This window comes from Dromaius novaehollandiae, chromosome 2 (assembly GCF_036370855.1).
Source record: "Dromaius novaehollandiae isolate bDroNov1 chromosome 2, bDroNov1.hap1, whole genome shotgun sequence".
Lineage (NCBI taxonomy): Eukaryota > Metazoa > Chordata > Aves > Casuariiformes > Dromaiidae > Dromaius > Dromaius novaehollandiae.
The window spans coordinates 114,163,158-114,190,452 of record NC_088099.1 but is presented as its reverse complement, the minus strand read 5'-3'; the positions used below and the strand labels follow the sequence as shown (position 1 = coordinate 114,190,452).

General features: G+C 38.8%; 1 protein-coding gene across 3 annotated transcripts in view; it reads right to left on the bottom strand.

The window, feature by feature from the left end:
• Positions 1-27,295, bottom strand: part of PIEZO2 (piezo type mechanosensitive ion channel component 2) — a 320,150-nt gene that overhangs the window by 98,890 nt on the left and 193,965 nt on the right. For all 3 annotated transcript variants that reach the window (XM_064507195.1, XM_064507196.1, XM_064507197.1), the window contains exons 7-8: positions 26,141-26,354; positions 3,525-3,693 (exon numbers count right to left, since the gene is read on the bottom strand). In XM_064507195.1, coding sequence (XP_064363265.1) covers positions 3,525-3,693; positions 26,141-26,354 — 383 coding nt within the window. The remainder of the gene's footprint in view (positions 1-3,524; positions 3,694-26,140; positions 26,355-27,295) is intronic.

Here is a 27,295-nt window from a genome sequence, read left to right as displayed (position 1 = left end):
TCATGCTCACATGAAGGACAAGAAGATGACTGGAAAAAGACAACACAAAGTTACCAAGGGTAAAGCAGGCTTGACCAACCTGACTGCTTTCTATGCTGAAACAACTCACTTAGTGGATAAGGGGACAGTGTGGATTTCATCTGTCTTGATGACAATACAGATGCAAGGTGTTTGACACAGTTTCCCAAAACTTCTTCGCTGACAAGCTGGTAAGATCTGGTCTGGATAGAGGTACCACAAGATGGGTGGAGAACGGGCTAGACTGTTGAGCTCAAAGGGTGGTGCTTAATGGCTCAAAGTTAAACTGGTAGTCAGTCATGAGTGGAGTTCCTCGGGGATCCATACTATGTCTAATACTACTTAACATCTTCAAAACTATCTGGATGATGCAATTGAATGCACCAACACAAAGTCTGTGGATGATATTGAACTTGGAGGAGAGGCAGAAAGGTCAGAAGACAGAGCCACTGTACAGAGCCACCTTGATAGGCTGGAAGATTTGGGCCAACAAGAGTTGCAGAAGGTTTAACAAAGAACAAAGATACTGCATCTGGGACAGAATAATCCCACACAGCAGTAAAGGCTGGGAACAGACCAGGAGCAGCCCCGCAGAAAAGGCCCCGGGGGTCCCAGTGCACAGCACGCTGAACATGAGCCAGCAGTGTGCCCTTGCAGCAATGAAGGCAAACGTGTTCTGGACTGCATCAGCAAAAGCACCAGACTGAGCAATGTGATTTTTCTGCTCTACCAGGCACACGTTAGGCCATACCCGCAATACTGTGCACTTCTGGTCCCCTCAGTTCAAGAGAGACATGGAAAATCTGGAGAGGGTCTGGCAGAGAACCAACAGATGATTAGAGGGTTGGAGAAGCTGACAGATGAAGGAAGGTTGCGGGAATTGGGTTTGATCCATGCAGCGTTTTCTTTCAACACTGTGCAGCAGCTGCAGTATTCAAAGACAATCTCGAAAGTGACTCTTTCTGAGACAACTCTTGGTGAAATCCAGTGGGAATTTCGTCTGCAGAAGGACTACAAAATGCAATTCACATAAGAAGGAGAGAATGCCAGGTCTACAGAGTCTCACAATCTGATCTTAAAATCTGCTACTCCAATATTACACTTGGCTTATAAACGTTTTCTAGACTGAATAAGAAAAGCTATTTCTTTTAGCCGAATGCAGCAAATATGCTTAAATTCTGAACAAAGTGTGTCCTAAAACAGGTTTTGTTCAAGAGATACTTTTGAATAAAATTTCCTAGGTGAGACAGTTGTTACTCTACATGACAGCAATAAACAGAGAACAACTGTTTCACATTAAATAACATGTGGCATACAATCTTTGACATCCATCCATTTATAGGTAGGTTAATGGTGAGATCACAAATACATTATAACTTTGGAAACACTGGGGATTGCAAAGGCATGTTATATACATAGCAATGAACCAAATGCACCACAAATTCACAAGCCAAAAATCATTCTTCAGTGAAACCTTGGATACAATTATTTCTGGAGTTAAATAATAATTAAGAATGTAGTTTACCAGAAGAAAGCTAGTAAGAGAAATATTAATTCCTGATCCATGGCACCACTAAAGGTGAAAAAAAAGACACAGAGAGAGAGAGAGAGAGAGAGAAAGGCATAAAGAAAAAGTATGTAAAAGATGGTAAATTTTGAAAATCTCAGCATCTCTGTCTAAAGACATTCTTGCAACACTACATCCTCTGCATCAAAAGGAAGCATTAATGCATGGGTATTGGTTTGTTCATAATGTTTTCCTTTTTAACAGTCTCTATTTCCCATCAGAGGGAAGCATCATTCCCTTGGCACCTGAAGTTCCCAAGAGATGCAAAGACTTTGCATTGCCTCTTGTGCAGCTGTGGCTTTAAGCAACACTATCTGTTTTTAAATCAACACTCTTTTGATATTATTCACTCCAACTTAACTCTAAGTACTACTTGGAAACCACTTCTAATCTGAGGTGTTTCCACTTCTCAGAGACTGATTTCAGCATCTTATTGGAAGATCCACCTCAGTCAATGCAAGTCAACTAAGAGAAGGAAGTGTGGGCTAGTCCGCTATTGTTCCTCTATAGCCCACAGAGGCACTGGTGGGATTCACCTTCTTCTGAGACAGACAGGCCCATTTCTCTCCCCTGAGAATAACTAACAAAGCTGGCACCAAACTTTAAGACAGTGACAAATTGGATGAAAAGAATCCAGGTACTGGAAATGAATTCTCAGAGATGCTGAGATCACACAGCTTTCATTAACTGCATTTCACATGTGGTTATTCCTCTGCGAGCAGTTCTCATGATTTTACTACAAAGTTTGTGAGATGTGAAGTTTTAGTTACAGCCCCAGTGCTAAAAGCATATTATTATCTGAAAATCTCAGTTTTCATTTCAGGAAAGAAAAAAGCAACTTTCCAGCTGCTGCAGCTGCAGAGAAAATAATATGAAAAAAGATCCTAAAATAATCTAATGCCAGAGGGCATTGGACAACAATCTTTTAAAGCCCTGTGATTTTAAAAAAGGCAATCTTAAGATTTCTGGAGACTTGAGACATGATTTTTTAATAACTTAAGCTGTCAGTTCTGGCATCATTCACCTTTTATTACCAAGTTCAATATATGCAAAACTCAGACATCAGACATCCAAATTCAGAGGTGATGTATTTTGTCCTCATTTTAAATGCTAAACTGTTATATTATCCATTATATGGAGAAACATCCTTAAAATAAGAAAACCTTAAACTTTTTTTCTTGTTACTACAGACCTCTCTAATTCACAGCTCAGTCCTGAGTATTTACACTGTGGTACACAGCACTGCTAAACCTGAACTCTAAAAACCATGTCTAGCCTCAGAGAATCATAAGATTAAAATAAACAGAGGTTAGGGATCATCCTTTTTATACTTCTGGCTTCTAAGCTTTAAAGGTACATTTGGTTTCTTATTTCCCCCTGAAATAATACGAAGTAAAAATTTACTTTGTCTGTCCCTTTGCGCTTGCACTCAAATGAAAACTGGTATTTTCTCTCAAGCATACAGATTCAAGAGCAAAGGTTTCTAGAAAACAGTGCTGTATCTGTGATAAAGTTACAAATCTCTGGCCTGTTTTACAGTATCCTGTGACAGCCTGTGTTTTAGTTTGGTCCTGCCAGGCAACAAGCCCTGGGCCTTAGCCTTCCATTCGATAATACCTACGCTAGTTCATATTGATGCCGGCTTTCCAAATGAAAATGTTACAGCTCTGGCTTTGCAGTCCTTACACAAATAGTCCCACTGACTTTAAGAAAAATATTCATGTAAAAGCTGCAAGATCAGACTCTTGAAGACACTTATAAGAAAGTCTGAATTCAAGATACCAGTTTGCACTTCTCTATTTCCCTTAACTTTGCTGAATGTTTGCATTTCTGTTAGCAAGCATCTGCATCAGCCAGCCTCCAAGTCCTTAGTGATAATGAGGAAAGTTTGCTCTATGGTGTCTTTCACTTTATAGTTGGGAAAAGAAAAGGAAATTACCATTACAACAGGCTCTTGCAGCCAAAGTCGTATAAGAGTTGCAAGGGTGTAGTACATCACCAATAGTAAGACTGGATTAGCATGGTGATACCAATATAATTCTTGATTTCTTATGATCATCCAAGTGCTTGAACAGTTTGTCTGAGTAAGAGAAGTGACACCAAACAGCCTGTGGATATAAAAAAGATGGAGTTATAGAATAAATAGCAAATCTTACATGTTTCAGTAATTTTTACTTACCTATAATACCGATTGCTCTGCTCCAAAATAGGATTCGCCATCTTCTCTAAAATGAAATTAATATTTTCATTCCACAATACTTAGAGAAAAGGAATGTTTTTTGCACTCAGTTTTCAACACAGAAAATGGGAGTATAATGTTACTATACCTACTATGTCCAATGCAAAAACTTAAAATGACCTGAGCCCTGCAGGCCCAGAGCTACACAATAAATAAGGGGGGAGAAAATGTGGCTGGAAGGGCATTTGGCAAATCACAGTAACATGATGTTTCAGAATGATTTAGTAAACTACTATGCAACACCATTCCACTCGCTCTGCCAAACAAAATTGTAAAGTACATCTCCTCAGAATTTTAAAGTGTGTCAAAAATTAAAAAAGTTAGCTAATATTATTAATAAATTGTGCTAATTATGCAAACACTAATACACATACAGAGCTCCACTGAATTCAGAGCCATTATGAATAGAAAAGGAAAACATTCAGAAAAGCAATTGTTCTGAATGATCAAATAACTGATTTTAAAAAAGGCAGAAAAAGGTTTTGGCACAATGAGTATCAATGTATGTGCAGTATGAAAACTGCTGATATGAGATAATTGACTGTTTCTGGAAAACAATGGGAACTCACAGTATTTCCATCAAGTAAGAAACTGTGAGTTGAAAAAAACACAAGAATTAAAAAAAAAAATCCCCAACATTTCAAATATACGGCAAGATGTCAGGTGCTTTGTACCTGAAACAAAGCTTGTAGGAAGGCATAACTGATCTGGGTCTTTCAGTGTAAAACATTTTACAGGGTTCCAAGCTAGTTTATAAAGTTACCAGCAGCGTATGTCAGTATTCATTATAAGCAGTTTTCTTTGTTTTATCGATGAAGTTTTTTCTTCCACAATGCATTTGAGAGTTTTCAATTTTTACATGAAAAAGATTTGATTCTAAGAGATCCATGTTTAAGGAGAACTATTTCCTGATAGAACAAAAAATCCCAAACTATGGTTACTCTCAAAGAGTAAAACAAATACATTAAAAAAAAGAGTTTCTCTATTGGGGCATTTAATCATAAGTAGTAAATGTTTAGAGGATTACTACTTCTTTGACCCAGTAAGATCCAACATGAAAGGGTGAATGAACACAAAGAACTAATGAGTACGATATTCAATGGAGACATACTGCCTGAAATGTGCCCTTCAGATGTTCTAAAGTGAAAAGAATTTTAAAAAGGAGAGGTTATATCTCTTCATTCACTGGGGATTAGTGGCATCGGCATAATACCATTAGCTGCCAGAACTAGTGCTCTATAGCGTTTCATTAAACAATTTATCAGCACTCACTTCTCATTCTGATCGTCAGCATGAGCCAAAGGCTATAAACTTTAAGACTTCTTAGAGCTTTTGGGTGGATCCAAGGTTTGAAAGGGGAAGAAAAAAGGATCCTGCATAAAAAATAAAATGTTATAACTTAAAGGAGCTGACAGAGCTGTGTTTGGAGTCAACCCAGATTCAAAATTCCGTGGCATCCAAACAGATTTAGAACTGGTGTTATGGTTTGGCTCCATCTCACTGAAATTCACGCTGAATTGTATTTTGTTCATATTCCTATCAGCATAGGGGAACGTCTTATTTTGTCTGCTTTCCTCTCTGCCAACTGACTTGCAATTTCTGCCCATCTCTGCCAAGCTCCTATTAGTTTTATCTTCCACCTCTACTTCACAACACAGTCTTCATTTCTATCTAATCACAGTATGAATCACCTTATTTCTCTTTTATAAGTGAATCATAGATTCAGAGTGCAATCCAGCTCTCAATGAAGTACGAAGTCTTTTCCGTGACAGCGAGTGCTGTGCAGTTCCTATGAAAATCAGGAAAAGCTTTGTTCCTGAAGGTCCTTGGGCCCTTCTTCCAGGCAGCTGTGACCCTCATACCACATATTCCGCTGTCCTGTATAACTATAACTATAAAGTCTCAACAATTTGCATTTCATTTTCATCTGCACTGAAAAACTGTTCTGCATAATCTTACCTGTTAGGAAATTTTACTAGTGTTTCAGTTAAACATTCCTTCTCTTAGTTTTGTCTGCACTCTTCAAATGATCCATACTTTCTAATATTGAAATTAATTCTCTTCCCTTCTAGTCCTTCATTCACCAAATATTCCTAAATTATTAAATCTCTCTTCCCTCTAAGTTGTCACATAATCAGCAATATATTTATTTAACTCATTTCACCTTGTCTCATAAATCAAGAATGTAGAGGAACTGCTGTGATTTTCATTTCTGAAGTCTCACAAGTTTTTGATAATAGTTAGGCACGAAGGTACGCAGCACTACAATCCCAATGCAGCCAATTCAAAACACACCGAAGCCTTTGGAACGCTCATTCTGTCTATGGGCTTGAATAAGCCAGCAAGCTGCCACTCATTCAATATTTAAGCTTGGTCATTATCTTTAGTGAGAATTGCTGGTGCAATATTTGAATATTGGGATAATATTGAAATTGAAATTTTTTCAAGGACAGGACATAAACTCATCTGTTCTTATTCAAAGCTTTTAAATGTACAGGAATGACTGCCATAAAACATACAAACACTTATAGTAGGCAGTATATGTATTATGTCATTATATTCAGTATTGATCAGAATCAGCTATATTTGTGCCTAACTCTGATCTTAGCATGGCTTTGTCTTAACCAACATAGATGTGTATCATTAGTAAAGTCAGAATGAGGTTTAAATGAGGGAAATCAGATGCAAAACAAGGCAAGCATGCACATGTCCAGATACAGAAAACAAATAAAACAAACATGGAGAGACTGCTTATTATTGGAAATGTTTTACTTTTCAAAAGACTGCATTTAACTTCAAGAACAACTGGAGGTTTGGAAGATGCAATAGATTTATCTTTCTTTTCTCACAAAGGAGCAAAAATTGTGCTTCTCAAAGTTTTCATCAGTATTCTGAAAAAAATGCATTTCATTAAAAAGTGTAACTAGAGCAGAAATCATCTGGAAAATTTCTGAAATTATAAAGGGCCGAGAGGAGCTTTATTGTCTGACTGAGGTATGTTCTAAATAACACAGTGAAAACTAGTTCTTAAGATAAAGGTGATATCTATTTGTCCAGTTCCTCTCTGTAAGCTTGTTCTCCCAGCAAAGCTTCCTACTGAATCCGTTAATCATCCTTTTGGCAGATGCAATTTCATCTTCTAGGACTCTCTGACAAAGCTGTAAGTTGTGACCATAACAAATGACCACAACAAACTTCTGATACCAGTTTAGCATTAAAAATGAGATGAATAAGATGAAAATGCAGCTTTTACTTGAAATTGAAAAACAAATTCCTTTTGCACCCACAGATATTTGATCTACGGAGGTGCTGAAGGACCACAAATGTTATTGTTGCATTATGTACATTGCTAAAACATCTCCAGCACACATTATTTTATTAGCACATTAATATAGTACAAGAATTAGTGCTAATATTTGGTCATGCTATTAAATATGAACAAAGATGGCTACTTAGACAAAAAAATTAAGTATATGTTCCATATACAGAATTATCAAACATAGCAATTACGAATCAGTTAGTCCAGTGAATTTTGCCTACAGTGAAATTGATCTGAAACATTTTTCATTGTAAAAATATATTTGTCTTTTCAGATCCTAGATGTGCTGACATTTTAGAAGTCGATTTCAGATCAGGATTTGCCTCATAATTTCCATGGCCAGGAAGGAAAGGAAAAATTCTGACTTCCTGCACAACATAGGACACACAATAATTCTTGTATCGAACAAATAATTTGTGGTTGAATGAAAGTTTATGGTTTAGAAAGGCATCTAATCTTGATTTCAATTGATAGCAACCCTTCTATCGCTCTACTACTTTCTAATGCATTAGTCTCTACAGCAGTTTTGTCTAGCTGAGATTTCCAGCATCTTCCTACACCTGTGCCTGCTACTTTCCATGTTACTTTTCACTATGCAACAGACTGGAAGTCATTCTCCTATATCTTCTCTGAGCTGTTCAGTTTTTAGCAACCTCATCCAATAATCCAAAGCAAGCATCTGTGTTGCACGTCCATCGCTCAGTGCACCTTTCACTCGTTTGTACACTCTAGCAGTCACACTTGGCCACCACCTAAAACATCAGAGCAGAAGCCCATACTTACATGTTAATCCAAATACATTCAAGCTCCTTTGGGCAGTTCAGCATCAATTAGGAAATACGTGAAGCTGTTTATTGGTACAATATTAGACCAAAAATGTCTAAACTGGCCAATACACAATGTTCATGCACTAATACACAAAACCAGCAAATGAAAAATTCCAAGGACAATGGAGCTTTTTTTCTCTCTCTCTCTCTCAAGTAGTAATTTCTAGCTTTGTTTCCTAAGGAACTGCTTTGTCTCTTTTGTCTTCCCAACAGCTACTGAGCATGCTGGCCAATTCAAAAAAAAAAAAAAGAAAAAAAAGAAAATCATGCAGGGAGTAGGATACACCAATGACGCTAACTACTTGTGAGCTTCATGAAAATGACTGACTGTAAGAGGACGAGATGGAGATGGAGCTGGAGAGAGAGGGAGAGAGAGAGGGAAAGAGAGGGAGAGGGCCTCACTACATGACAGGCTTCAAAGGCAGACAGAGAAATCCTGGATCCATGTTTTCTATCATTCATCATAACTATTTGGAGTTTTAGAAAATTCAGTCCAAATGGAATTCCATATTTTAGGTTTTTCTTTAACTTGTCAGAAATAACTTGTGATGAGACTATGCTGAAAACCTGATCGAGTTTGACAGCTGTTTTAGTTGTTCAGGGATTGGGAACAAAAATTACCTAAAAAGGCTATTTAGAGCACTTTAGTGACACAGCAATCACCTTGCATACAGCACTTATGAGTATGCATTAAAACACATTAATATAGTAAAAATATTCACATCTTCTGCAGAAAGCTCTAACTAACAAACAAGGTTGTATGGCTTCAGACCTGACTCTCCAAGCAAAAGCAAAAGACACACAGCAGCTTTTCTCTGGAGCCCAGCCCAACTCACGGCAACATGCAAACCACACTTTATTCAGGTAATTACCTGAATTCATCCAGTGTTTTCAGTCAAAGAGGACATCAAGTGATTCATCGCGGCAGGAAAATGTCTCCTATTATGTCCTATTGATTATGCTTCCTCTGAAGGGCCTGAGAGTGCAGTGGATTCTCAGACTGGTCAGAATTTGCTGAACCTTAATGAACTAATTGCAAATGCTCATGAGTCTGCACATTGCTGTGGTTTTAGTTCTCATATGTTCTAGCCAGGCATCAATGTATGGTGACTGCAACTGGCTGTTTTTGCATTTGGCTAATCTCCTTCATTGGCAAACATATAAAAGCTTAAAGCTGTATCCAGATTTGTCAGACATTTTCCTAAATACCACCTATTACAAATCATTCTGGTCAGAGTTATAAGACTAAATCAATAAAATAGCTGCATATGTTAATATTATGACATAGTTTTTAAAAGTTCTTCATTCATAAAAAGTCAGGAAACGAAACAGTATTTCTACTAAAAGAGTATTTCTACCACTAAAATGCTGTAGACAAGAAAGCAAGGAAGCAAGAGTTCTCCTAATAGACTCAGCTTTCTGGTTTATATTCTTAAGCATTCTTTTTCAAGCTGCCAGGGCCAAAAAAACAGAGTGCAACCAGCTAACAGCAGGGGGGAAGAAGAAAGGAAATCTGTAAAGCTATTGCATGCAATGATACATCATTTGTTAGAAGCCAGAAGCTACTGCTTCCGTAGGATGTAAAGGCAGGATATTTGGAATCCCAGACCAAATGTGATTGTGCTATCTTTTGTCATGGGAAGCAACAACAATGTGCATCTTTATTAAGTATTGTGTATTTGGTTTAATTAGAAAGAAATGATTTCCATAAAAGGAGGAACAGACTGGAGGATTTAGGTACCACTGAAAAGTGGATTGTAAAGCTAGTCTCTTTTTAAAGACAAGCATGCTGATTTATTTAAGGTTACTAACAGTAGTTTTAGGGTTTGTTTGTTTGTTTGCTTGCTTTTGAGGTGGCATTGATTTGAAAATAGAAGGTCTAATTTTGTAGCAGTACTACGCCACTGATTTTAGGGGGTAATTACACCACTGAGAACACTTGGAAGCTATGGTCTCCCTCCTACAGTTGCTCTGACAATGGGCAACAGAAGGGTACAGATATCTGCCAGTAAGGATTAATAATCCTTTTTTTTGACTCTCTCACACATAGCCAATACTGCCATGAATTATGTATACTGCAATATAGGATTTATGTAGTACCATAATATAAAACAAAGATGGACTCTGGGAATGGAGAACTCAAAATAAACTCGTTTTAATGAAGTGCTTAGAACATGAATAAACAGAGTTTTGTGGAAAATTAATCAAATCACAAAAGTTACTTCATAATTTTCAGAATTTTTTACACCTATTTCAATTCATCATCATCATCCAAATATTCCTATTACCACATGTAACATTTTAACATTTGGTCTCTATCCACAATAAAGCTGGATGTGCATTACAAATACTGACTGATTTAAGGAAGAAAGATTATTTCACAGGACTGGCTTCCTGTTTCAGGAAAAGATTTACCATAGACTAATAAAATGAAATAAAACAATAATCTAGCATTGCTAGTCTGCAATGTTATTTGACATGGTAGCAAACTGGAAATTAAATGCAGAACAGGGCAATGAAGATTACAGTTTGAAGAAAATGTCTGTATCAAGCCACTTCAGGAACTTCATTTCCTGATTTAGTATTTATGATTGTAGGAACTTCTTGCTGGGGCCAGTACCTACCAGTACTATTCACTGCTATTCGCAGCAATGAATAGCACAGCTATTCACAGCAATAGCATAAGAGATTTCCTCTGTGCTGGGCTGGATTCGGGGAATCCATCTTTGTACAACTTCTGAATTTCAGTTATATTTTAGGAACTGTTTGGATCTTCATGTCATCTGGATATCTTCTATTGCATACTTATTATACCTTCCTCACGTGCAAGGGCAGGGGAGTAGTGCCTGTGCATCTGGGACAGGAGAATGGACTATCAAGGCCAAATGACTTTCGAACAGCAAAGCTGTACAATGGTGATGCTAAAAGTGGCCAGAAAAGAAAAAAGAAAAAAAATAAATAAAAAGGACTGGATGGGATCAGAAAGGAAAGGAAAAGGGACGACTGAGTTCATTGCCAAAAAGAGGAAATTGGACAACAGGATATCCCCACACTGGAAAAAAAAAATGCAGCCCTTATTTTCAGGGGGGGAGGGTTAGAAATCTTTTCCTGGGAGAAAGAGGGCTCAGATACAGGGAGAAAAGGCAGAACTTCATGTTTCACAGGCCAAGCCATGAAGACAGAGACAGAGACTGATGAAGAATAGTACCTGAAATACTGAAAGGGCACTCTCCCAATTCTAAGTAATGCTCAAAGAGTGACCATTTTTTAAAGTTTAAGAGAGGAACATGCTCTTTGTCAAATCTGAAAATGCTCTGGGGACAATAGAGGAGTAAGAAGGGGAAAGAATTAAGAAATAAATTAGCAAGCAGAAAATACCATTCCTACGCAGCCCTCTTAAATATCAGGAGTACCCTGTTCACATAGGCCATCCTGTTGAGTTCTCTGTACTTGGCTGGCAGAGCTACACACAAGTCACGATCCATAAAATCACATCCTTAGGGTCTCTTCCAAGTGAACCCTGTGAGCCATCCTCTCCTCCCCTCCTCAAGTACATCATTTGGTTATCTGCCAAAAGAAACATATGCCCTTGGAAAGGACTCGGACAGTCCAGCAGCACCTCCAGGCCTGCCTTGCCTCCCAGAAGGCTGTTACTCTCTAGGATGCAGTCTGGGGATTCAGACCACACTGGGCCAATGCTCCAGGGTACACTAGCTGACACAACATTTAAGAATTAGCACAGGGAGGAAAGAGGAGGGAAAGCTGGATGAAGTGCATTCAGCATCCCACAGAATTAGAGGTAAGAAGAGCAGGCAGGATTTGCTCTCACATGGCTTATTAAGGGCAAAAAGAATGAATGGGAAAATAGGCATTTGTTTCCCTAAGTCATATTACTTAGAAGATTCCCCAGAGAAGGAGTTGATCCTTCATGCCCTCCCCTCTGCACAGCAAGACAACTGTGTAGGGAGATGTTGCAGACATGAAACTCAGTCCCCAGCTGGGCTAACGTTTTAAAATTTATCCATTTCTGAGTAATACAAGCTTTAGAAAGGACGCAACCATTTTTAGTGCTTTAAAAACCAAGACTCTGCTCTGGTTCAGACTTCAATAATTCAGAATTGCCTGAATGGAATCCTGCCATGTTAACAATAACAAAAAAATGGTTGTTTGGGTTGAGAGGAATTATGATAAATTTCAGCTTAGCAGTTAATAACTTTTTTGGAAATATCTGAAAATGTAGACTAAGACTGGAAGTGTTTTCCTTCAGCCATAACTAGAGTGTTGCTATCACAACGCTGTAATACAGGCATACACACAGTGAATATAAGGCTTGGTGGGTAAGTAGATCATTCTTTTTTTTTTTAATGTCATATTTCTATAGCTCTTTAGCAGATGTCTGTGTACTTTTTTTCTACCAAGTCCTGGTTTCCATAGCTTCTATTGGATCAAAGCTTTTCTGGCAATGACAAAACCAGCCCTGGTATATCTCCCACCCTCTTCTGAACATCAGTGACTTTTCTTTTAAAGGAAAACTAATTTCAAATGCATGACCATTGCATGAGAAACATCATGAAAAAAAGAAGTAATTTAAACCTTGTGGGTTAATATCATCCATATAATGAGGACAGAGAGAAATTATGAGCCATTAATTCAGGAAGCTGTAGAAGAGAAAGGATAACTTAAAGGGTTGTGAATTATATAAAGCTAGCAAAAACCCTAAATACAACACAAATCTTAATTCAAGGAGAAAAAGATAACCATATAAGCAGACACAATAAAATCACTTTCTCTCAAGTGAATTAACAACTTTAAAACAGGATGTTAAATAGTATTTGCTATATAAGCTGTTTTTTTTTAAAGTAATCAAATAATGGAATTTTGTCTGAGACTATGCAACTGGAAGCTGTTAAGAATTGGACATCCATTTAAATGACTAAACTTCAGACATTCAAATACTTCAAATATCTGAAATAAAGCAGCTGCCCTGAGGGGGGATTTAAGTCTGAACATAAAGATTTGTGAGATATACCACATTTCATCCAGTAAGCAAGCTTTGTAGTGACTTTATATTCCTAAAACTTGTAGTGTGCTATGCTTGCTTAGAGGCAAAAATTCCCCACTGTTACCACTAATAGATGTGGGTCTACTAACCCCTTGGTTACTAAGGCAAAACCTGTCTTCAAAACCTGGCATGAAGATTTGGTCAGTTGGCAGGTTTCCTCTCTGGATCCCTGAACTGTTTTGCTACCTATGATACAGCGCAGCTGTGCTCTGAATTTCTGGTGAGCATTGACTTTGATATCGCCCTTTTCAGCACATCAGTGAACTAGAAAAGCAAGCGACATCACCATAGACTTTGGCGATCTTTGCTTCCAGGGGCAAGTATCTATTGAGAAAAATGTCCCTATGAGCTGAAGCAGTGTCTCTAGTATCTTTTCCGAGTTCTTTTGTCCCCTCCAGATGCTGAGTGCCTAGCAGAGGCTGCACCACCAGATACGATGGCAAGAAGAAGGTAAAATGGGGGGTAAAGCTGCAGAAGCCACTGCAGGGCTTCTGCCTGACCCCTAAATGGAGTCTCTCCTTCAACATGATCCTCCTTCACCAGCAACGGCAGTTCAAGTGCTTGGAAAGCAGCAGGCCGACTCGTGTTAGATAGATAGACGGCTACATAGATGGATAGCTAAGTAGTAAGTTATGTCACTTAAATAAAGCCATTGTAAATGTGAGATACAGCAGCTGTTTAACTGCTTATGGAAGAAAGCAAAAAATTTGTATTAAACCTCAAAATGAAAAGTCTGCATCTACCTGAACTTTCTCGGGTCTGTTACCACTGACTATCAAAATGGAGGTCTGTTAAGTTGAAGAGATGAATTCCTATTCTTCCATACAGCAAACCCTTCGGATCATAACTGGTTGAGACCAATTCACCTTGCCCAAAATATACTGCCCTACACCTTCAAATCTCACCTGACTCAGGCAAATTTGTCCATTACCAAGACCGTATCTCAGCAGGATCTAACAACCCTCATGACCCCATTCCCATAGGGCACAGCTGCAACAGAAGAATGAGGAAGACCCCTGGGAAAACCAGTCAGCAGCCCACTGTTAGTCCCCAAGGGCACCTCCAGCCCTGACCCCCATGTCCATTCTTCTACCACAGGCTGGTTTAGTGAGGGATTTCCAAATAGTTTCAGCTATAAAGAGGAGGCAATTTGGGAAGCACTAAGGCTGCAGAAGCCGAGGCAACGCTGCCAGGATGGGAGGACAGAGGAAGAGAAGTGACCCCTCCAGAGGAAGGTAGCTTGAGCTAGGTTTGGGGGTTTGCCATCCACTCCCTTTCCTCTTTTAAACGCACATTCACTGCAATGTAAGAAGGAATGAAAAGCAGGTACTGTAAAAAAAATTAAAACTTGTCAATGTTTTGTTGCATTCCCTACTCAGAGATGAAGCAATGAAAAAATAGGTCCGAGTTTCTAAGGAGCGGTGTGGAAGGCAGGAGAGGGAAAACTGAAGGAATGCTCAGAAACATCCATGGCCTACAAAGGTGTCCCCTGGCCAGAGGGTGAATTTGGATACCTCAACACACAGCAGGAGGCATGGTTTAACAGTGTCTTTCCGTGCCAATTAGTAACTATGGTTATTGGTTTTTCAAATGGAGTTGGCAGAGCTGCTGAAGGGACAGCCGCCAACAGTCCCACCTCAGAAAAGCTCACACATGCAGAGCTGAGGATGTGGAGGAAGGACAGCCTGCTTCCAAAGCTCAAACAGGTAATGTAGCCCACTGACAGACTTGTTGTCTTAAGCTCACATGCTGGCAAGAACTAAGGATGCATTTACACAGCCAGTCTATTGAGCATAAAGCTTCAGCAGAAATCATTTAGGAAAAGGAGACCATGCTCAAATAACACTGGTGAACATCAGCATTTAGCAGGGTGGTGCTACCTGACCAGAACATGTAAGTGATCCAGTACCATGACTAAGCATGCAACTGCCAGTCAGCTTAAGAGATTTGCTATTACCTTTTAAAATAAAGTATGCAGAAGAACAGAGTTGGCTTTAAAGTGTAGCTCATACTCATTTTAAATTTGAGGTAATTTGTTCTGTGACTTAGGAGCCACCAAAAACTTTGAGCATTAATCAAAGCTCTGACTATCTGTGGGGGTTAGGCAATTCCTTTGACTTTCCTGTGAGGGAGTTTTTCCATCTGTGAAATGGAATGACACTACTTATCAGCCACATTGGGACAGTCTGCTAGGTTCAGTGATGCACACAGGATGCAGAGGTTTCCCACTTTTTCACCTGGCAGCAATAGATTGAAAAAAAAGAAAAGTGATTGAGACCTAAATTAGGAGATTCTACAGTAGAAAATATGAGCAAAGAATGTATTATTTTATAGCAAAGAATACACTAACACAGAAATGCAAGTTATGATTCCCATTTGTTTTTAAAAAAGGAGAAGAGAGAAGAGCAAACCAGAACAGAGCAGAACAAAGAGCGAAGAGGGAGGGAAGGGAAGGAAAGAGAAGGGAAGGAAAGGGAGAAGGGAAGGGAGAAGGGAAGGGAAGGAAAAAGAAAATAGCAATATATAGGAATTGAGATAAAGTGATAATGAATATTGGTAATGGAAATGTTCATTGGAAAATGTGGGGAAAATGCCCTAATTAATTTCACAATTGAAACTGCATAGCTTACTTGGCTCTAAATCAGTTATAAACTGTACTTCATGAGTTCCATTTTTATCAACAAGTTACCAACTTCACTAAACGAACATAAGCAAGAGATTAAGTACATCCACTTTGAGTGTTTAGACTAAATGATGTAGACCTCTTCTTGTGCAGAAAATGACTAACTCGTCTGTGTGTGCTCTGCTGAGATTAGTCAGGACTGTCTTTCATACTTCCTCAGAAGAATGAGTGATGATTCATTTGTTGATGTTTATACATGAAGCTGGAAACACAAAGAGCTACATAAGTGCTAAATCATCATAATTTCTGGGCATGCTAGAGTATGAAAAGAAAGGCTGGCAAGTAGACATCAGGAAAACAGTAAAGACAGGCTTGTAATGCCAACAGAATTTTGTTAATTATAAACAAACAAAGCGGCAAAGATCAGAATCTGATAGAAGGGGAGAGTTTCATGTCTGTCTGTCCTTTTTCTGTCCTTTTCTCCAGGCTCTTTTTCAACGATTGCAGTATGCAGAGCTGTGTTCTTTAAGCAATATTAAAAAAAAAAAATCATCTGCATGTCCACACAACAAAACTAATTTGAAAGTGTTTTACCAGATACTTTAGCTGCATAATTACATTTTGAGGGTGTGGGAAAATGGGTTTGGTGGTACACCACTGAAAATCTGTCCTAGTAGACAGTAATCGTCTCCATGTTAAATGCAGCTTTTGCCTTCTACTGCTGAAAATGGCCAATGCTCTAAACAGGTATTCATATACTTAACTCTGTGCATGTTTAGGTCACTCACTGACTTCAAGACAACTGTTATTGCAGGAATTGAGCCCAAAGGTAAAATCATCCTTTTGTTGTGTTTATGGAGCACCACGTCCACAAGAACATTGCTTTTGATGACAGTTTTGGGACACCTGAATGTAAATCTTAGGTGATGTTAAATTAAGTAAGAAAAAGGAATTATTATTTCTGTGGGGAAATTGCCCTGAGATAGGCAGGGAGTCTGTACTCAAATGTGAATGTGGAAATCATATACCTAAAAGCACATGCATGTTGCGTATGCCTAAGTGAACACAAAAGTGGGAAGGCTCAGTTGCGAGAGATCGCGCAGCCAGTTCAATCAAACTAATATCAGTAGACAAGTTTGTCGCAGTGCACTGGCACTCTGGAAAATCTCTGTCCCTTGCCTCTGCCCCTCTCATCCCAACATTTTAATAAATCCCAAGAAAGAGATACCTTCTGCTATTCTTATGGCAGTACACAGCTATTTGGGGACAGAAGACAGCAAGGAAGTGGCATTTTGCCAACATTATGTCATGGGATGGTGACTGATTTTATGTTTGCAGTTTAAGTTCGGTTTCCGGATACAGTGTACATGTTGTGGTGATTGCCAAGACTCCCCTCTCCCCACTAACGAGAACCACCTGCAACAGGGGCCAACCAGCCCGCCAGGCCTCCAGGTTGCAGACTCACTCGCTGCTGCAGCACAACGCAGCTTGGAAACCGGTCCTTCCCGTGGGCAGAAAGCTGGTGTTTTTAAAAGGTCTTAGCACATCTCTTAGCTTACATCTCTTTCAAGTCAAGGGGAAGACAGAGGGATATAAATCTGTTGTAGTACATCATGAATAACTTTGTCTCTACTTCTGCCATGGCTGGATTTGGCATGTGGTGCATGGCAGCAGCTAGGGCGGACTCTGACTGCTCCACCTACAGGGCTGGAGACCCACCGGGCAGACTGCAAGGGAGGACGGGAGGACTATGCTATTAGAGAAACTGCTCCAGTTCACTTACTAGTTCACCTATTGCCTTTTTCAGAGAGTTTCTAACTTGTCATAAATCTTGGCACAAACAAGAATTTGCTGATTTGAAAAAAATGCAGTATATAGCAAAAAGAGCTGGGTATTAATAACCATAAGAAGATCAGCAAGGAACAAATTCTCTCTAGTAAAACTGGGTAAGTTTACACTGACTTCCCTGTTTGACCATTGGTTTTCCACCAAAATCTGAGCTAATCATTTTAAATCAATGTTGAATACATCTCTGCTATAAAGTAAGCACAATATGGACATATTCTTTATTATATGCCTCTGATGAGTGAATCTCCAGGAAATCCCTCTGAGTGATCATTTAAAACTTTTGGGCAAATTTCTTAATGCCCATGTGGCAAACATTACGCTGGAAATCTCACAAGAGTGAGCAGGTCTGCAACATTTCCAGGGCTTTCTTACTACAACTGACTGGGAACACTGCCAGCCATCCTCTTACCCCATTTGGATATTTCAGACAGTCCCATCAGAACGGTTAAAAGTGTGAAACCCCCACATCAAATTAACCTTCTTCAGTCTTATAAAAAGTTCAATTTGTTAGGAAATGCTGAGCCGCATTCAGTAAATAAGACTCTTCCTTTGTGAGTCACCTTGAGCAATGTTGGCTATAAACAACACCAGCCTCTTCTATTGAAGGAAGACGATAAGGGAACTAAAGAATATGCAAGATTTGTTAGGAATCAGTACACCTTCCTCTGGATGGGTTGGTTAGTGGAGAAGCTTAGAAGACTTGCTATGAATTTTCCAGTGTTTCTTGGTTCACCTAGATTTTCCACTTTTCTGCCATGCTGTCATGAATTCTGAAAATTGTCTGCCTATCAGCCCCAGGAATAGGTGGCTGGCATATGGTAGAGGATGTTAATGTTAATCTACCTATTTCAGAACAGCTTGTTTGTACTAGCTGTCAGTAAAACTAAAAAATCCTTGCTAAGTTTATGCAACATCACTTGCAAGTTATTTACTCTCCTTGTTCAGTGATGCAAGGGTTAAAGAGCCCATACAAAGCTCATAGCCTCATGGAGACTTTGCATTGCCCATGAGCAATGGGATGAAAACCAACTTCTGGTGACAAGAGACTCATAGTAACACTGGTAACTTTATCTGTCAAAGTGACTGGGAATAACATAAGCAACACTGTTTATGATAAATCACATGAAAAAATGTAATCAAATAGACTAAAGAAGATGTTAATCAGATTACAATATTAATATTAATATTATCAGAATATTAAAGACAGTTTTAAAACCAATTACTGAAATAAGTGAATGAGAAGCTAGAGCGCCTAACTTCATATTTGAAAATGATGATTGTAATTATAAAACTGGTGCACCTTTAACACTCTTTGGATGACACTTCCCATGGGGATCCCTTCTGAGACGGGCCTGAATGTGCTGGGGTCCCTCGTGTCTCTGAGGGATGGAGGAGGTCAAACCTCCTGTGGGACAGGGGACCAGAGGAAATCTGTGCCATGAAGCCTGTGCTACAGTCAGGAAGCCAAATGTGTGAAAGAGCAAATCAGACATATGACACGTGCTGCAGGATTGTTCCCAAGTTACAGGTTTGCATCCTTTACCTTCTTTAAAAGAAGGAGAATCTCCTATGAAAATTCAAGAGGTTTTATTACACAAGATGAGCCTTGAGGCTCATAGATTTTCTTATCTGTAAAGATGGGTGAAATCTGGCAAAACTCCCCAACTCAGCAAAACCCCCATGCTGTGGAGGGGATTCTTTGTGCTCCAATAGCTCAGCCTGCAGCTGAGACAGCAGGTGAGGCACGGCAGGACAGTGGAAGTGCCTGGTGGGACTGCCTCTAATTCAGAGGCACCGGCCATGCAGCACCTCTTACTGTGCAGTCAGGATTGCTTCCACCATGGGTCTCCTGCAGTGCTAATGAACAGAGGATTTGTGTTTCTGTACTACTGAGATTTCATTTTTTCCTACTCTGAATTACAGTTCAGGTAGTTCTTAGTGAAAAGTGCTTCTGAAAATGAGCAGCATTCTATTTTTTTTACTTTGGGGACCTAGCCTAACATTGCACCACATGCTTTTTTTATCAACTATATTTTTTACCTGAAGCAGAATGACTCCATTTCTCAGGATTTCCCATGGAAGCATTGTGAAAATTTTCTCCATAAGAGATGGAGAACTGAAGCATTATGATGACAATTAACAACATGGGAGCGGATATACATGATTCCTCAGAGGTGCCTGGAAGGTAGACGGTGCTCCTCTTTTCTGCTTTTTTGCATGTTAACCAAATGTTTAGGGGTTTTCTTGGGAGGGTGGGTGGATAAGGGACAAGACAGGCATAATAAAGACATAATATTCAGTTCGAGCATTTAGCCTCAATTGCTTTAAAAGCAGCAGTTTTTTCTTAATATTACCTTTCTGCCTCCATCAACAACTGACTGTGACTTCTCTCCCAACTCATGGAAATGCTCCAGGTCACAAAGAGCATCCCTATCTTGCTGGGACTCCTATAAAACCCATTCTTGCCACTTTAGGCCTAGCATTCTGGATCAATATGAAGAATGGAACTCCACTCTCCAAAACATCCCTATTTCTCACTGTCCCAGTAAATAAAAACCTTAATTCAGGTATCCAGGGCATGACTTCTTATGTGAAAATTATAAGCTTTATTTCAAACAAAGTCTTTAGTCACTACCACTGATTGAAACTAGGTTATATGGTGTTTCTCAATCAAGAAGAAATGGCATTAACTAGAAACCTAGCTTAAATAAAAAAACAAAAATAACCAACTCCAAACAGGCTCCCTAGAGGACATCCCAAATTTCAGTTTGAACTTCTCTAGAAGTACTCTCTACATTAGCTATGTTAAATAAACAACAGCAATATTGACAAATTTTCAATTTCTTTTTCTTTTTAAATATGTCATTAAACATTTAGATGTTTAAGATACATCTCATTATAAACTGAAATCATCATTTCAATATCTTTCCTCCAAGGTTTCTTGTTCTTGTTTTGAGGGCTTTTTTACTTTGTCTTTATCTCTTTGCATTACTCTACTTTGTTTTAATGAACAGTCCTGACTGTCCACCCTGGTATCTATCATGGCTGCTCATGAGATTTTAGCCTGGTTTTCAGAAACAAAGCTTGTGCAATTGTGCTGCCTGACAACAAGGGCTTTTATGTCTGACCCTTTCATAATGAAATCTGGAGAGCTTCATTAGATCTGACAAATAACAGACAATGTCTCAAAAATATGAATATCTGACTTTTTCTTTTTGAAAAAATAAGTGACCATGCAGAGAGTAATGATGCTACAAGTGCCCCTACAAAAGGAAAGGCTAGCAAATACACCCATTCGACATTAAACAAAAAGCACACACAAGTGGGAAAGATTGCCTCAACCTTTCTGGACACCAAACACACAGTACTAAGTAATAAATACAAAATGAAGACCACAGGGACTCTGATGGTTCAGCTGATAGAAAATGGACTATTTGTTGTGCAGTACAAAAGTGTTCCTTAGCACAGTACTGAGAAACTTACTTTGTATGGTACACAAAATTCTGGGACAAAACATCCTTTGCAGAGTCATGCAATTCAGATCAGCACTGCCCTGGGCTACCTCACAGTTTAGTAAGAGATTATGACAATAGCAAGGATGTATATCGGCTTTCATCAACAGGAGTCTGGGCTTGCACTTCTAAGCTGTTAACAGACTCATTCACTTCCTTTGCAAAATACTTTAAAAAAAAAAAGATAATGAAGTGAAAGATAGCATTCTAAGAAATCGCACAGGCTAATGCCTCCTAAATAGTATTAAGAGTCTCCTAAGCCGTGGTGCATTATAAAGCTAATACGAATCTCAGCTGCCACACCAGTCACCTCCGCTCTGGCACTGGGTATTTTAGTAGCACGGTGGTGAGTGGCTAAAAAAAGTCAGGCAGAAGGCATATAATCTGCTCCAGCTCAATACAGGACATACAAATGAATGTCAAACACTCTGTCTTATCAGACACAGACTTATGACTGGGTTACAGGACAGCTCCCAAAGCCTCGGAAATTCATACGGGAGGAAGAACACTCTATCACTCACAGGTGAGCCACCTTTGAGGCATGTCAAAAATAGCCTGCAGCAAGGACAAATAGTGGGTACAACTCAAGTGAGACACTATTTCCTAGCTCTTGGCTCCAACGTAGCTACAAATCCAGCAGGAGACCAGTGCCTTGCCCTGCAGAGATGCAAGGCACTTCCAACAAGCTGATCGATCAGCTGCACCTTGCTTCTTTGACTGGCAACATCTGCTCTCCTGCTGAGATTTTACTGGCATGCTTGGCTCCTAATTTAGAAAAGAAAATTACGCCTGGGTCTCGCACCCCAATCTGACAGATCTGGGAATGTGTTGAGACTGTGCTTACACATATACTCAATAGCACTGTTTTTATTAGACATGCATTTATTCATTTATTACCCTGGATACATAAAGGATTTGGACTGCACATTCTGAATCTAGATCACAGCTTTTGGGGAAGTTCAAGTGGAGGATTTTGGACTAGACCCATCTCAGATAAATCTGAAAACAAACTGATTATTCTGACTCTATCTGTAGGAAAGATTAAAGTAAAAACAATCCAACAAAATAAAACAGTTATTTGAGCATATTTATTACTAATCACAGTAAAACCTATTTTAAAAGGCCCCTCCTTAAAGACATTTATAGTCATTTTTTAGATGAGAATTTCTTTCATATTGAAAAGGCAACCTTAGATTTGACTTCCCCCCTCAGATTCCAATGAAACAATCAGTTGTGTAATTCCAAATTCCCATTCACTTAAAGAAGACATGAATAAGTGTATCGCTATTGGCTGGCACTCCCTGGGCTCCTAGGTTTGCTGCACTTTATAGGGGCGACATCTTCCCCTGAATGAACATATCCATATTAAAACTATTTCGAAAAGTATTACTTCCCTGGAAACTACAGGCAATATAAGACAGACCTAAAACTCTAAGAAAGCACATAGGTTTTAATTTGCATCTAATTACTATGTTTTTAAATGAATAAGCTTCTAAGCACAGTTTTGGGCCAAAAAAACTTTAACAGTTCAGGATAAACTTCATACCACTGCACTGATCATATTTCTTCATGTTGGCACGGCCTTATCTTTGCCCAAATTACATCCTTTTGCCGAAATAAACAACATCAGGAAGAAAGGAGGCAGAAATCTGTACAAATGGCAAACATATTTTTGCATATTTTTTCAGGCTGTGATACTGTGTACATAATTTCTAAAGTCTTTTAGCTCATTGACTTGTTTTTATTAAATCAGGTGAAAATAATTTTATGGCAGAAATAAGATATTTTCAGAATTTTGCTTTAGATAGATATTTCTTCCTGTTGTTTTCCCATCTCTATAAATCACCAGTTTCTCAATAAGGCAGCAAGTCAACACAGTTAACATTTTAAAGGAGCTAATAAAGCGAGCGTGCACATTTTGTATGACAGAGATCACTTAGTATCTATCCACTGTTAATTTATGTAAATAAGTAACTCCAAAGCAAAGGATATACTCAACCTTATTAACACTGGCCTTCCTGCAGCCATTGAGACCACTATTTTTAAAGCAGCTAGAGCATTACCTTGAACGATGCTGCTCACTTCTCCACTAAGGGCTAGTGAGATGGAAAAGCCATCTTTTTTGGCCTAGAGATGGAAAAGCTTTAAGCGGCAAATACAGCTACGTACAAGCTCTGCTGCTAGTGGGCATACACAGACACTTTGGCTATATTCAGACTTTTCAGCACCCTACACCTTTTTTAGCCTTCAGATCTCAGCACACTTTGGATTGCATTTAAGTGTGTGTTAGTGTTCGTGCCACTTTTACATGCACATCACAGAACCAGAAAGGCACAACAGTAGATCTGAAGCTTTGTAGAAGATCAGCGCCTTTATGGTAGTTAATAGCAATATGGCAAATACAGAGGGCTATGTTTTCGAATATCCTGTTTTCGGGGGAGTATTTTGCTTGCAGCTTCCCAAAAGGATTCAGAGGAAAACACAGTCTACTGGTGGGGATATATTTTCCGGTTTTTATTTCAGACTATCCCTTTTGAAGAAAACTGCTTTCCTCTGGTGACACTGTTCAGTCGGTTCTTATAATCACAGGCGCTGAATTTTGAGCTGAAGGGCTCTTAAAAGGAAGGAGCAGCAGGAGGATGAAGGGAACCTTAGCTGAAAATATTGTTAACTTGAGAACTTTCCAGTTTGTTTGAGTACAGCTTAGCTTCATCTAGTCTGAAATCAATTGATATACTGGCAAGCTGACATGCATTACTATCCAAAGACAACACATGTTATTCTGACCAGAAACAACTTACACATTTCTTGTGAACTTGGGAATCTCAAACCCAGAAAAATCAATGTTAGCAGCTTTTTAAAATACCAGTCTTATGCTCCTCAGAGAGAAATAGTATCCTTCATTAGCCCAACAGGAGCAATTTTCACATTTGCCCTTGCAACTGCACAAAGCGAGGAGTTGAGCCTGGGGATCGAGCCCTCAAAACTTTATGAAGAAATAAAAGCCCTTCTTCCTTATGTTTCCTCTCCCTTCGTGTATGGCTAAAGGTCAATTTCTAATGGTACAAAAGCTAACATACGCTAACACAAATATCTGCTGTATTTTTTTTTCATACAGTGAGTTTATCAGAACAAAATAAAGGAGAGTTCATACAACTGAATAAGTATGAGAATGATCTGCTGTTCTCCTCCTGAAAAGAGACATTAAACAGCATATTCTGGGTGAGAAAAGTAGAGAAGAATATTGCGCATCAGGCTCTTTTCTCAGCGTATTGAGAAAACTATACAGCTTACATATGCAAAGCAAACCACCCACTAGCATTAACGGAAACTGTGCATTAATTCTGCTTCAAATCAAGAAGGTACATAAAATAACAAGGTATCACATTTCTTCTATGATGGGAAATGTGAAAACATTTTTCTGCACCATTCCAGTACATCTGTCTTTCATTTTCCTCCTCTAGCCACTGCTTGTATACCAGTCCTACTCCACTAATTAAAAATCATATTTGTGGCTTTTCCTCACACTCATATTTGTATCTCCAAGCAGCAATAACACCTGTCTAGATGCTCTTCAAACACATCTCCCTAAAAGCAGATCAAACTAAATGCACAGAAGAAAGAAAGGTGATTAGAGAAACAAGTAACATATTTTTACTGCACCTTCTGTTGAGTCATCATCATTGTTCTGTGTGTCCAAATATGATTTCCTATGTGATTTAGAATATCAGCTTCTCACATCATATCATGTGTAAAACAGAGAGAGAGTACAGTGCCAGTTCAAGAGAAAGTCTGCAATAAGATTACATGATTTTTGCTTACAAAAGCTAGCAAAGTCAGCAAATGTTCCAAAGCCCAACACTGAGACTTTTTTTATCCAAACTCTGGAGGTGTTTTTTATTTCTATAGTGAGGTAAAGATACTGGACTTGCAATCAGGTCTTTCATTCCACAAAGCAGTAACTAAGTTAAAGTGGCATAGCTGCATTGAATGAAATTTTATCACAAAATGTAGGAGTACACTTTTTACAAAAAATTAATTCAGAAACCAAGTTTGAGACTAAATTATTTGAAAATTAAATTAATTGAAAATGAATAACAAAAATAATAGGGATTTTAGAAATGATGCATTTGAAGAATACGGAGAAAATTTTATTGCTGTCTGGTGATAGAACTTTGTGAGGTGATATCCTTTTACCCAAATATTTGAGAGTATTGAAGCCATCTTCTGCTTCTTTTCTTAATACACAGGGATAAAATAAAATAAAAGTTTTAGGCAACTTATGATGATTTTAGCTACTCAGAACTACTAGAATTCATTCATTCTCCTATACTGACCTCTAGGTGGCACAAAAAACCCTAAACGAGGTGGTCCTTTTCTGATTTTCCATGCAACATTATGCTTCCAAAATCAGCCTCCTCAACTCCAACATCACAAAACACACATCTATTAATCTGTACTAAATAAAATGTCAAAATAAGTATTCAAGTGCCAACGACTGTATCTAAGCAGCTCATTTGTTACTGCTTTTAATGAAGCACACTGAGATATAAAACATTCATTGATTCACCCCAGTACATCTAAATATCCTTTCACTTTCAAACCACAATACTTAAGAGGAACAATGGGCCTACCAGAAATAAGGTTTAGATTTAATTTAACCTAATGAAATACAGTGGCACTAAAAACATATACCAAAAAGCAGTTTGCAATCATAATCCAGCAGAAAATAAATGGTATCCAATAACATGCCTCCCTTACTTTATCTTATTTTAGATTAATGCACTGCCTTTGCATCAGCATTTGCACTGGCTTCCTCTATCTCCTGCCTGGCTTAGCCAAATCATTCTCACTCACACCTGAGGATCTCCAGACCAAAACAAAAGCCACCTTCCCCTTCTCCTAACCCACCACCATGTCTCTGCACCCAACTGCCCAGACAGGACTTCCCCCACTCTATTGTGCAAACCCCTTCAGTCCATAACATGTTTTCACTTTGAAGACCAAACACAATTTTTTTTTGAAGTTATGCATAAAAATATGTCAAATCCTTACGGGGAAGAGCACTTGCCTCAACGTGTGACGGCAGGTGCCCACAACTAAACAAGAAAGAAATGTCTCTCACCTGGCATAGAAATCTTTTGGGGGAACAACTTCCTGAAAGAACTGTAGCTGGTACAGATAAAGTCCAATCAAGTGTCCCGCACTGAATATAGCCATTAATACACACAGACAGCTGAATATCAGCGGATCAAACACTTGGCAACAGGACCACCATGTGCACAGCCCCAAAAATACAAAGAAATACACAGCTGAGGTCAAAGATGGCACCATCATACCTGTGAAAACAAACACAGAGGGTCCTTGGAAAAGTCTGGAAAATACGTTGTTAATTCTTAAGTCTGGCAAGAAGTTTATTAAACAATTTAATCCAGTTTTTATTACTATCAGCACTTAAGATTGCTATCAGCTGTGAGACTAGATGAAAAGGAGATGCCTCTTTTTGTTCAATTCACTTATGCCGTACCTTAGGACTTTGCACATAACCACTCTTCAGAGCTTCTCTCCCAGATAAATTCTTCTCTGACATTTGTACAGGTTTTTCACAAAGCGTGGAAAAAAACAGAAATGTGGCTGCAAGGACAGCCTGTGGAGACACTGTGCCTGAGAGCACTGGCAATATTTTTAATATACTAGACTTCAGAATGAATTTTAAGTGCAAGATGCTAAAATGGCATGAACAGAGAAAAGTCTTCTTATATAAATCTTGAGTTATTCACTAAAAATTAAAAAAAACTGATGCATATGCTGAAAATAAAAGGTATCTAGAGAATAATCAGTAAATGTTTGATTTTTTTTTCACTTTTAACTCATAGAAACTTGTACTTTACATATGGACTCTGCTGTCTTACGTATGTAAGCTCTTTTTGCTGTTGTGCATGTAGCAGAGTATTCCACTCAAGAAAAGGGCTAACTGGTGAGGAGATCTGGCACTTTGTGGGTAGCCCACAAGAGTAAGTGAGGAGCAGGAAAAGTGTCCATGTCTGAGAGCGGAAAACAGGAGAAAATGACACAGGCAACTTGCATAACGCTCCAAAGGAACGACTAAAATAACAGCACTGAAGGTAACAGGCGTAGGTAGGTCTGCCTATCCCAATTTAGGTTTTCTTTAAGGGACTGAATGCATGTCTAAAGGCTACCCTCTGTCCAGACAGATCTGCAGGCGTTGGGGTCACCTCCCGGCTGGGCTGAGCACAGGCTCCTCTGACAGCCCTGCTAG